This window comes from Podarcis liolepis, assembly GCF_965112155.1.
Source record: "Podarcis liolepis genome assembly, chromosome: 2".
Classification (NCBI taxonomy): Eukaryota; Metazoa; Chordata; class Lepidosauria; order Squamata; family Lacertidae; genus Podarcis; species Podarcis liolepis.
In genome coordinates, this window is record NC_139555.1 from 63,602,139 (window position 1) to 63,615,049 (window position 12,911).

At 43.6% G+C, this 12,911-nt stretch overlaps 1 protein-coding gene across 2 annotated transcripts in view; it reads right to left on the bottom strand.

Moving 5' to 3' along the window:
- Positions 1 to 12,911, bottom strand: part of FAT2 (FAT atypical cadherin 2) — a 103,380-nt gene that overhangs the window by 27,620 nt on the left and 62,849 nt on the right. For both annotated transcript variants that reach the window (XM_083488283.1, XM_083488282.1), the window contains exons 8-12: positions 10,347 to 10,622; positions 9,442 to 9,652; positions 3,531 to 7,586; positions 2,591 to 2,787; positions 845 to 998 (exon numbers count right to left, since the gene is read on the bottom strand). In XM_083488283.1, the coding sequence (XP_083344409.1) occupies positions 845 to 998; positions 2,591 to 2,787; positions 3,531 to 7,586; positions 9,442 to 9,652; positions 10,347 to 10,622 (4,894 nt within the window). The remainder of the gene's footprint in view (positions 1 to 844; positions 999 to 2,590; positions 2,788 to 3,530; positions 7,587 to 9,441; positions 9,653 to 10,346; positions 10,623 to 12,911) is intronic.

The window sequence follows — 12,911 nt, forward strand, 5'->3', positions numbered from 1 at the left end:
GGAATGATCAGAATGAATAAAGACATAAATACGGGGCAGGTTCCATGGCATCCTGGGATTTTAAATTGATAAAACATGCATGCTTACCTAAACATTTTAAAAAAAAATGGCTCCGGGCTTTGGAACTCATATTTAATAGCCGATAGCCTTCTCTGCTCTGCAGAGTTGCCTAAGTATGCTGTTCTCTCTTGGACTGGTGCAGAGAATTATGGACAGCATGTAACAGTCTCTTTATAAATAGACCTTACTAGATATTATACTACTGAAAGATCACCTTCTTCAAGAGCTCATACCATGTGGGAATATTCTGAAAATAATATAAATCCAGGCCAGGGATGTCAGAAGGCAACAATTTCCATTCTGACGTGTATTCTTCACAATCAGCGCTGTTTCTATTCTGCTGCAATTCGGTTTTCAACAAATACTAAATTATTTATCCCACTGTCTGCTCATTAACAAGATCAGCACAGTTATTTATATAACATCAACTGCCCTTATGTAACTTAAATTCATTGCGGTATAAAGACAACATTAAAAAGTAATTAATTAGGCATGGTTTGTGGGCTTAAAGGCCCACAATTTTCCAAGAAAATTGTGAATGAATACCAATTGTATTTTCTTGACAGGTTATACCCACATGTGGTGGATATCCCTGCATTCAAAATGCTGCTCCACAGCACATGCTGACTGGGGCTGATGGGAGTTGGAGTCTAAAACATCAGAAGGGAGCCATGTTGGGGAAGGCTAGCACACAGGGACAATATTCTGATCTCTAATGTATGTGCAAAGAGTGGGAATGAGAGTCAGGGATACCCTGGAGGGTTGAGGAAGTTGCCCATCTTACCTGTATGGGGGTCTAATCTGAACTCATCAGCACCAGATCCATGGAGACTATAGGTAATTTGGCCATTGCTACCAACATCAACATCTGTGGCTGACACTTTCAAAATAGAAAACCCTTGAGGCGCATCTTCTGAAACTCTCTCTTCGTACGGTGTCTGGAATGAAAAGAAAGGATGTTTTCAAGTGAAAAGACTGACTTCATTCCAACTGAAATGCCTTGCTGAAGTGGTCCACTCCATTAACAGATGCCGGGATTCAGAATAGTGATGGAATGGTCATTTCTTGCATTAGCTGAACCTATCTAGTTCAACCCCGATGCCTAAAGTCAAGGCTATGCACCCACAGGCATATGTATTGGCCTGGTTGACTTTGCTATTGCAAATGGTGAAGCTAAGGAAATGCGGACCTAGAGAGAAGAAGACCACTGGAATCCTAATGAAAGATGCTTCAAGCTTTCTAAAAGAAGAATGAGCTACATATATAGGCTATAAATACAAACAGCCATAGATCAGCCTCTGCCATCCTTACCACATTGTGTGTCCTAGGCAGAGTAAGAAAAGGGAAACAGTTACAAAATTCCAAGGAGCATAGCTGCTCAGGAGTACCTAGCCTCTTGGTTGTGGTGTCACTGCGAGAGGGCAGTGCAGCAGGGAGATATGCGCTGTGCAGACGCAGTGCAAGGAGCACTGGATTGCTTCTGTTTGTGCACCCATGCAGGGCCACCCTCTCACAATGTCACCCTTCCCTCTCTTCCTCCTGGTAAGTGGTACTGGCACAGCTGCTGAAAGGCCAGGTACAGTGGTATGTCAGGTTAAGAACTTAATTCATTCTGGAGGTCCGTTCTTAACCTGAAACGGTTCTTAACCTGAAGCACCACTTTAGCTAATGGGGCTTTCTGCTGCTGCTGCTGCTGCGCCGCCGCCACACAATTTCTGTTCTCATCCTGAAGCAAAGTTCTTAACCCAAGGTACTATTTCTGGGTTAGCGGAGTCTGTAACCTGAAGCGTCTGTAACCTGAGGTACCACTGTATATGATGGAACACCTCCCCGCAGACCACTCACTTCTGCAACTGTTCGTTAAATAAGGCCAGTGAATCCTCATCATCTAATACTCATAAAGGACCTAAATCAGGCACCCCCAAACTCGGCCCTCCAGATGTTATGGGACTACAATTCACATCATCCCTGACCACTGGTCCTGTTAGCTAGGGATGATGGGAATTGTAGTCCCAAAACATCTGGAGGGCTGAGTTTGGGGATGCCTGACCTAAATCATATCTAATCACTTTCAACCTAGTTTTTTTCTGGGGCAAGTTTTCTATGAGAGTGCAATTCCATGCATTTATGATTCCTTACCCTGTGCAGCTACCATTTTGATATCCAGAATCATCAAAAATATAAAGAGGCCATAGTTTGTACAGAGTGCAATACTGCTCTGTTTTGCTATTCTCCATCTTCTCCACCTTGAACTATTTTATATTGCCTCCTCCTTCTCCCCTAGTCAGGTACGAGGCAACAGAATCACAACACATGTCACAGTACTTCTAAACAAGAGGAATGGGATGACTCAACACGGCCAACATGTAATTGCTCAAGGGATTGTCCCACCTTACAAGGTGGCTTCTCCAGGTCAGCTTTGGTTCCAAATTGGCACACAGCTAGTGGTGTGGGATTCTCTCTCTCTCTCTCTGTGTGTGTGTGTGTATGTGGACGAGGAGATCACAACTTTATAGACATACACAATCACCTGCTTGCATTCAGGGCTGTTATCATTGACATCAAGGACTGAAATCTCCACTTCTGTTGCTGCTTGAAACTTTCCATCAGATACCATGACTTTGAGCAGATATTTTTCTCTTTCTTCCCTGTCCAGAAGCTTCTTGGAAAAAACCTTCCATTCTCCATCAACCTCAGCAACGCTGAACTGTCCCAAGATATCTCCTTCTGATAAGGAAGAGAAGGCATCATAATTGAAGACAATACAAAGTAAAACAAAAAACAAAAAAACCTAAGAGTTTAAGGGGAAGAGGTAAAGAAAGGAGACAAGCACCCTGACATTGCCATCCTATGCATCACACTCAAAAGTAAGCCCCATTAAGTTGAATGGGACTTACTCATTCTTGCTTACTTACTTAAGTATAGGATTGTATCCTGTGTCTCTTAAGTCTCAATTCTCTGTGTGGGATGTTTGCCCTAGTTATAATGAACACACTGCCCCACTGACTGCATCTATGTACTTGACTCTGAGCAGAATCAAAACTGCTATATTAAGACTATATGGGCAAGATTCAGCTAATGAGCTCGACTACCAGAAGCCCACTTCTGCGATGGGGCTTTCCAGTCACCACCTCCCACGCCCTGAGGGAATCCCCCAGAACAGCATGAGGAGGAGAAAAGGGAGCATAATGTGGTTTAGGAAGGAGCCAGGGATTGCTTTTGAGTTCTCTGATTTCAAAGGGTTGTCCTTCCAGGCAATGTCGGCATGTAGTTTTCATGCCTGCACCCCACAGTACCACCTGATTTGAAACATGTTGCATGACGCGGTCTTTAGTTAATAAAGGCTATCATCTGATATTATCAACTGCAAGACTAATTGTAGGATAAGGTGCTTCTCAAAGTCAAGCAAACCTGCCAGAAAACAAGTTGTATTCTATTTTATCAAAATGTTAGGAGAGATAGGTTCTTACCAGTGATGTAACATGTGACTTGTCTGTTCTGTTCTGAAATATCATTGTCTACAGTTCTAAGTGTGGTGATCATTTGCCCAGGCTCAGCGTTCTCAACCACGGACCCTTTGTAGATTTCAGAGGTGAACTGTGGAGCATTGTCATTTTCATCAGTTATGGTGACCACCACAAGGGCTTGAGAAGAAAGCTGGTGTTTCCTACCATGGTCTGACGCCACAACAAAAAACTGGTAGGTTTCTTGAACCTCACAATCTAGCTCTTTAAGAGTCATGATCCAACCACTTTCACTGTCAATGGTGAAGAGCTCTCTGATGTTGCTTGGTTCTGATCCTAAGCTATAACTCACTTGCCCATCGCTTCCAGTATCTTGATCATTGGCAGTGACCTGAATCACAGTAGTTCCTGGTGGCATGTTCTCCATTACAAAGGCCCTGTAAGGATCAGCCTCAAAAATAGGCTTGTTGTCATTGACATCTTTTACATGGATGTTGATGGACACCAAAGAGACCAAGTCAGTATCCTGGTGTGAGCAGTGAGCCAAAACATCAATCTGGTACCATTTCATCTTCTCATGATCCATTGCCTTCTCAATAGTCAAGGCGCCTGTTCGTTTATCCAAAGCAAATATCCCCTCTTTATTGCTTTCGGCAGTGGTACCTTTCACCAAACTATAGATGACAGGGTCCTCTGCCACAGCACTAACTGATCCTATTTCGGATCCCTCTGGGAGGTCTTCAGATGCTGAGAAGGTGTATAGTGGCTCAGAAAACCTTGGCAAGGACACCTCCTTTGGAACAACTTGAAGATTCACTGGAACAACGGAATTCCAATTGGGAGGTCCTGCATCTTCAGCTTTGACTTTGAAGTTCACTGTCCTGTTTTCTAGCCTGCGGAGACTCTCTTTGACTTGAACAACTCCAGTTGCAGTGTTAATCTCAATCACATCCTCTGCAATAACCTCCTCCACTGAATCAACAGAGTAGGTGACATCAGCATTCACTCCTTCATCAGCATCATAAGCTAGTACTTGAATGACTGGTGACCCTCTGCTCACATTGGACTGGATAGACAAGATGTATTCAGAAGCTTTGAACTGTGGCGGGTTGTCATTTTCATCTGTGAGTATGATTTTGACAGTACAGAATGCCACCTTTCCTCCCCCGTCCTTGGCCATGATTTTAATTGCAACAACTCTCTCTGTGGAATTTTCTCTGTCCAACTTCTGCAGTGTTTCAATGCGTCCCTTGTCATCTATTGCAAATTTCTCTTGGCCAAGCTTGTTTATGATGGTGTAATCTACAGTGCCATACGGGCCATCATCTGGGTCAGTGGCTAGCAATTCAATCACTTTGGTTCCAACCTTGGCATTTTCAGCCAATACGGCTTCATATACATCCTGCTGAAATGACGGACTGTATTTATTTACATTTGTGGTATTGATGTATACTGGCACTGTGGTTTTAAACACGCCATCTGATGCAGAGACTCTGAGGTTGTAAAAAGACTCCAGGTCCCTTTTGCAACGATTCAGTGTGGAAATGATTCCGGAAGTGCTGTCAATGGTGAAATGCCTTTTCTCATTCCCTGAAAGGATTAGATATTCCAATCTATGGGTGTCCCCGCTATCAGGGTCAAAAGCCTGGACTTTTATCACAACATGGCCACAGGGGACCATTTCGCTCACATTGGCTTCATAGTGAAGCTGACTGAACTTGGGTGGGTTGTCATTGATGTCTAACACACTGATCATCACAAGGGCTTCAGTGCTGAGAGGAGGCATTCCATGGTCTGTGGCTCTCACTCTAATGCGAAATTCATGGTTGGCTTCATAATCTAGAACCTGAGTTGTTGTTATTTCACCTGTGCTGGCATCAACATTAAATAACTTTGACGCGTCTGAACGGTCTTCCAAAATCTGATATGAAACCACCTTATTCCTCCCTGAATCTCTGTCAGTAGCAAGGAGCTGTATGACGGGGGTCTGAGCTGGCAGGCCTTCGGTGACTGACGCAGTATAAACCACCTGAGAGAATTCAGGAGGATTGTCGTTGATGTCCTCAACCTCTACTTCTACCATTGCTTCTGAAAAGGCACCCATTGCTGTGTCTGTAGCTCTGACTGTAAAGGCATGTTTTGTGTCAGATTCATAGTCTAGTTGGCTGGTGACCATAAGCACACCGGTCTTGAAGTCAATGTTGAAATGTTTAAGAGCTCCTTCTTCCACAATGTTGTATATTAAACGCAAGCCTTCAGGGCTCCGAGCCTGGATGTGGAGAATAGACGTGTAGAGTGGAATGTTTTCAGGCACTTTCACAGTATAGAAGAGGCTTTGGAAGAGAGGGTTGGATTTGTCCCTCACCATGATCAGAACCTCTTGTTCAGCATACAAGGGAGGTTCACCGGCATCTCTGGCAATCACTTTTAGTATGTATTTATTCAAAGTTTGAAAATCAAGGGGTTTCTTGAGTGAGATGTCCCCTAAGTAAGGGTCAATCCGGAAATACTTGTAATCTTCTGCAAAGGAATAAAAAATGACTCCATTATTCCCCAGATCCCAGTCAGTGGCAGAAACCTGAAAGATGACATCACCTGGCTCAGTGCCGTCCTGCATAGCTATATAATATGGCACATTTTCAAAATGGGGTGCATTGTCATTAACGTCGTCCACATAGATTTTGAGCATTGCTTGAGACACCCTTGGCGGATTTCTAATGTCCTTTACTTCCACTGCAATATCATAAGTGTCTTGAGTTTCACGATCAAATTCTACGCCCTTGGTCTGTAGCACTCCTGAAGACTGGATCACCCTGAACTTCTCTGTGCCATTCATGATGGAGTAGAAGAGGGGTTCATTCAGTTGATTCCCAATGACACCAAGAACAACCAGAGTTTGGATATCTGTGGTGTTTTCCTTCACTGTTGCTGTATATAAATCTTGATCAAATTTTAAGGTGCTGTCTTGTGGTTCAATAAAATGAATCCTAACCATAGCACTAGCTGTATATAAACCATCTCCAGCTCTAACTGTGAGTTCATGATAGCGTTCTAAGGTGGTAGCATTCAGCACAGAGATGAGGCCAGTTGTTGGATGAATGTAGAAAACGTGATCAGGATTCCCTTCTACTATACTGTAGGCTATCTCTGAGTCCGCATCTTCTGCATGTACGGTATAAAGCTCCATCCCGTGATGGACAGGAAGCCCTACAGAAAGTTCATAAATATCTTTTGTAAACACAGGAGGACAATCATTAACATCCTTGATATAAATGGTGACCTCAGTGGGTTTGGAAGCAAATAAATTGGGTTTCCCACTGTCACGCACATGGACATTGAAGTGATGAACTGGGACACGCTCGTAATCAATTTCTGCGCAAGTAGTAAGAGTGCCCATGCTTGGATCAATTTTGAAAAAATCCAGTGCCTCTGGCTGCAAAATTTCATAGACCAACAAGGCATTAGAATCTCGGTCAGCATCTGACGCATGAATCACAAGCGGCGCATTGTTTTCATCCATAATCATACTTCCCAATGGAACGTTCTCATTGATCCGGCCAACAAAGGAAGGCTTAGAAAAGATAGGCACATTGTCATTCTCATCTATTACATAAACAAACACCAGAACATCCATAAATGCTCCGGCCATATTGGTGCCACGGATTTTCAGCTGATAAGATGAAGCCTGCTCAAAATCTAGATTCCTTTGTGTTGAAATAAGGCCAGATTGATAGTTGATGGAAAATAAGCCATCTTTATCTCCTTCTTTTACTTCATAGGTAACAGACGAAAGGCTCGTGGCTGAAACAAGGATGACAGGAGAGCCAATAACAGCAGATTCACTGATCTCTATAACATACTCCTCCTCTGAAAACTGTGGAGGTGTGCCATCAGAGGGCTTCATAAAAATGTTCACAGTAGCAGAGTCCTTCAGTTGTGGAAACCCTTGATCTTCTGCCTTTACAGTGAGAACAAATCTCTTTTGCTTGGTCTGATCCAGTTTCTGAGACACTGTAATAATTCCAGACAACTTGTCTATAGCAAAGAAGTCTCCATTGTTCCCTGAAAAAAGAAAGAAAGGCTCACATGAAGAATGAAAAACCACCTTTAAATTGCTGTTGTGTTTATTGGTTTTCGTCACCCATCTGATCACCCACCTAACATGTACCCATTTCATTTATTAGGAGATAATTGCTCTTAAAAACACTTGTTGATGGGACCCGCCCCCCAATTATTTTCCCCTGAAACTTGTGCTGTTAAGACAGTACCATATATATATGTGTGTGTGTGTGTATATATATATATATATATATATATATATATATATATATATATATATATAAAAACCAGCATTTCTAACAGTTAAAATGAAAGGCTTAAAAGTCAGTTCTGATCTACTTTATTTGGAAGTAAGCCATTGCTTTTTCAGTGGCGCTTATTTCTGGAAAAGGACTGCAGCTTTAGGGACAAATAGCCTTACTCAACAGAGCATAATGGGAAACAATGCCTTCACTGGCAGGCTACACTTTGTTTAAAGAGATTTAGAAATGTGAAACGGTATTAGCCGCACATCCATTCAAAAAGTTAAACAGACTTTCATGCTACACTTAGGAGCTGCTGGCTTGGAGATGTAAGGCTGTGAAAAGTGATAGGGAGCAAGGTGTGTTTGTGTTGCACTGCAGACCAGAGACCTGAACTCAAAGAAGAAAAATGCTCATAGAAAAAGAATCACAACTCAGATTTGTTCAACACGTTGGCTAAAATGGTGGCCCATTTTTATTTTTAGATGCCGCTTCTGTCCAGAATGAGCAGAGTGATACTGACCTGCTGAACATTTTATGATGTGTCCACATGGTGGGGGCAACAGGAGAATGAATGAATGAATAAATGAATAAATAAATAAACAAACAAACAATAGTGCTTTGCTGGCTGGCATAGCTGAGCAAACAAGTGCTAAGAAAAATTTTCAAATCATACGAGCCTTTAGACTGGTAAGCAACAATTATTTATGTGCCTTATGATCTCAAGTGATTAAATTATGGCTATAGTAGCTTTTGGAGTATTTTTGATATGACATTTATTGTACTAATGGAATCGATTATTTAAAGTAGTATAGCCTTATGGTTTTAAAATGTTTATACATGGTATATTGAACCGATATGAATTATTGTTTTGTGTGTTTGGCTTTTGTGTGTATATACACTGATGAAGGATATGTTTGGAAATGGGTGCTTTATGCTACCTACTCCGCCTTTTTATTGCTCATTAGCATTTGATGCTGAATACACTATTATTCATATAAACTGAAATTTCAAATCAGCATTTTTGTGCACGTTTTTGTCTTTTTTTGCTTTACCAGGCAGAGAGCCAAGGAGCAAGCAAGCAGTGGCACCTACTACTCCTCTTTCTTACAACCCCTGTAGTTTAAGCCTGAATGAGAGGCAGGTAAACAATCAGGTTGTAATGGTGATGAGAAGGAGCAGGTCTTGTTGGTGGGCTTCCACCTGTGGTGTGTTCCCTTGGCAGATGCACAACCATCTGACTCTTGACTTGATGCTGGTTCTGCCTACTAATACAATGGGAATGTGGTCAATGAATTTGGAGCCTGTGGTTAGACATGGGGAACCCAGAGGCACAGTCTTCAGCACACAAGATGGAAAGTGAAAGGACAGGGGCTGAGAAAGGACACGAGTCCTGCAGAACCAGGTCCATCTAGTCTAGCATCTTGTTCTCACAGAGGTCAACCAGCACATTCATATGCCAATCCACTCCAGTTCATGCAATTTTCTTGCTCCTATTAGTCTTGCATTTATAGCACACTGGGAAAAACCATATTTAGCTAGCACATGCCATTACACTCAGTATTCAGGGAAACACTTTCATTCATAGGCAGCTATAAATTGCTCGAGTCCCTTACCTGCCTCAAGGCAGTAGTGGATTTCAGCATTCACTCCTCGGTCTTGATCCAGGGCTCGGACTTGCACAACCTCTGTGCCTATTGGGGCTGCATCCAGAACTTCCGCCTTGTAATGGAGGCTGGAGAACTGGGGAGGGTGGCTGTTGCAGTCCTCTACGTGGATGACAATTCTGGCAAAGTCTCGCTTGACCGGGACTTCCTGGTCTCGCACCTAAGTGGCAGAACAGGTGGACGTGTGAATGTCAGTCTTAGAGAAAAGAAGGCATTCATTGCAATGTGACACTTCCCAGCTGCAGAATGCCAAATGGACCTGGGGGAAAGGGACAGTATGGAATTGGCATCGCAACCACTCTCATTCATTTGGATGAACCCGTGAGCCACATCTCAGTCTCCTGATTCCAATGAGTAACTGCATGCATACTGTCACATTTTTTGCAGGGAAGGGCATTGGTGGGGATCCATAACTTATGGGGGGACTTGGGGAATAAGGGGTATTGGGCGTGGTGCTTCAAGGTCTTCACCCTAGCTTGGGGGGCCATGGCCAATGGCCATATATTGGCACATACCCCAGGTTGCCATCTCGGTGGCCCTTGGCATGATGGGCTGCATGGTGGCCTCAGCAGTTGGAAAGGGTGGTGGTGGGCTGTTCTTCCCAGCAGACAGATACTTACCCCACCCCACCCCAATATATTGACTGTAACCAATAAAGTAATGGCCTTGCTTAACCCACAATACTATCTTTGTGTTTCGGTCATTGCACCCTGACACAACACCTAGCTGTGCACGGCAACAAGTACATGTTGAATGAAATTGAGAAAAACTGCTGTAAGGCACTCCAAGCCCATGGGATAAAGTTGGATATAAATCAAATAAATATACAAGTTGCTTTCCTGTGACTCCCATACCATGACTGTCAGGGTGTGCAGCGACATGGATTGCGAATCAAGTGCTTCCGCCATCATGAGTGTGCCACTGCTTGGGTCCATCTGAAAAAGCTTCATGCTTCTGGGATCCACGCTGCTCTGAAGGGTGTAGATCAGTCCTTTCCCATGGTCCTTGTCTGTTGCACGGACCCAGGCAATTTCTGTCCCGGGAGGCGTGTCTTCTGGAATGTGAGCCTCATATTGAAACTCCAAGAACTTGGGGGAATGCTGGTTAATGTCAATCACACGGATATAGGCCTGCAAGAGTGTGGGGAAAACATATGTAAGAGAGAAGGCAGGGTGGGGGCTGGAATGATGAGGTTAATTCTTAGACAAGCACAGCAATTTTGACAGAAAACTCTAATGTGGTTATTTTTTGTAGCTTTGGAAGTATATTCAGCATGCCAGAGTTAGCAGGCTTTGGACGTGTGCTCCCTGCCATGTGCATAAATGCATATCTAAAACATGTGCTCCAGAGAGCTTCTATGCGGTTTTTGTCAATGACTTGATGTGAGTCCTGTTCTAGGCTTGAGGTCTTTGGTGGACGACTTCTGCTCTGGATATGTCCTCCCTGCTGGTTTCCCATAGGCATCTGGTTGGCCACTGTGAGAACAGGAGGCTGGAGGTGATGGGCCATTGCCCTGATCCAGCAGGTTCTTCCTATGTTCTTATGTGGGCTTACATGGCAGTGGGACCAGGTGACATAGGGCCACTGTTTTCATTCCCCACCATGTCCCTGAGTGACGGTACTTCAGGGGCATGGAATTAAAAGTGCAGTGAGAACTGCTTGTGATGCCTGTCTGGAAAAGAACAGGGGGCACAGGGCAGGTGTCAGTGGTGGGCTCTAATAGGGTGCCCAGCTTGAACGAGATGGCACTATATCTGAAGTGATGACCTCATGGAGGAAGGACTGCAGCTCAGTGCTAGAGCATCTGCCTTGCACGCAGAATTTCCCAGGTTCAATTCCTGCCATCTCCAGGACTGGGAATGTCCCATCTGAAACCTTGGAGAGCTGTTGCCCATCAGCGTAGACAATACTGAGATAGATGGACACCGCATAACGTAGCTTCTGATGCTCCTAAAATAGGATGAGGCATCCCAGCCAATCATACTGAAGTGTAGGCAAATGAGGCTGAGGATTATGAAGGTGAAGGATAAGGGTAAGCAACAGCAAAGGAGACCGAAAAACTCAGACACCATTAATGTTAGGTGATAATCAGTTTAGCAGCACTGGATGTACATACTGTTTTGAAACAAGCACTGGAATTAGAAACTTATTTGGTGTAGTTGCACTTCTGCTTATTTCATCCCAGGAAACTAACAGAATAAGGACAGGAATGACATGATGGGGAAAGTGTACAATATATCAGAAGCAGCCTGGAAACGTATTTGCAAGAGCCTGGAAACATATTTGTAACAGGAAAAAATAAACCCATCCCTAAGCTCGCTGTCAAATGTTGCAAAGAGAATTTGGCAATCCCTGTCTATTTGATCCAATTGTTTTTCATTGCAAACCACATCTTGGAAGGAGACGACCTGATGCAATCGCCTGCTTTCTTCAATGAAATCCAACTTGCCATGATTTTGCAAGAGCAGGTTCACCAACATACCCAGCAGTGATTGTCAATGCCAAAGTAAACAGAAGAAAAGTTCCTGGAGGCCGGGATTGCATGTCAGCCAAGGTGTCAGAAGATGACTCTTAGTGGCAGCAGAACAATGTTATAAAGACGTTGAAAATACCATCAATCTACTACTGAGTCACACTGAAACAGCACCCTCAGCATCTGCTTCCCACCATCTCCTAGGTTTTACATAACTTTAGTGGCTATCAGTAAAGCAATTATCAGATTAAATCCCTGCTAAAAACCTTGTTTTCCCAGGCAAACCTCTACATATTCACTTGTTGGCAGGAGTGAAAGGTGAGGCTACCTACCTGTTGGGAGACAAAATGCATGTCTACACTATAAATATCAGGTCACTTTTGAATTCATTAGCTGTCATGGCTACTGGCCAAAGACACCCTGAACAACAGAGATCACAGATCTATAGCAAGTAATTCTCAGTATCTTGACAAAAGTTACAATTCCCAGATTGCTTCAGAGAGACTCTGACAGCTAAACCAGTAACAAAACAGTTTAGACGTGCCTTCGGATCTTGCATTGACACGTGCAAAGGAAAGAGGTGGATTGGTGGAACCATTTTTGGTCCTCACCTTTCTCCTGGACTTGATAATAGGCCTTACAAATGCTGCCAGTTATGTGCAACAGGCAATTGCATTAGATGCAGAATTATTCTGACTGCTCAGACCCTGGGACATAGAAATCTGCCTTACCCTGAGTCAGACAATTGGTCCAGCTAACTCAGTATTGGCTACATAGACCGCCAGCAGCTCTCTGGGATTTCAGGCAGCGTTCTCTCCCAGGCCTACCTGGAGTTGCCAGGGATTGGTAATGAACTTGCCAATTTAATGAACTTAGGAAGCCTCAGGGCTTCCTCTTCACCATGATTCAGATTCGGGATTCAGTTCCTGGCCACACAGAGAATACT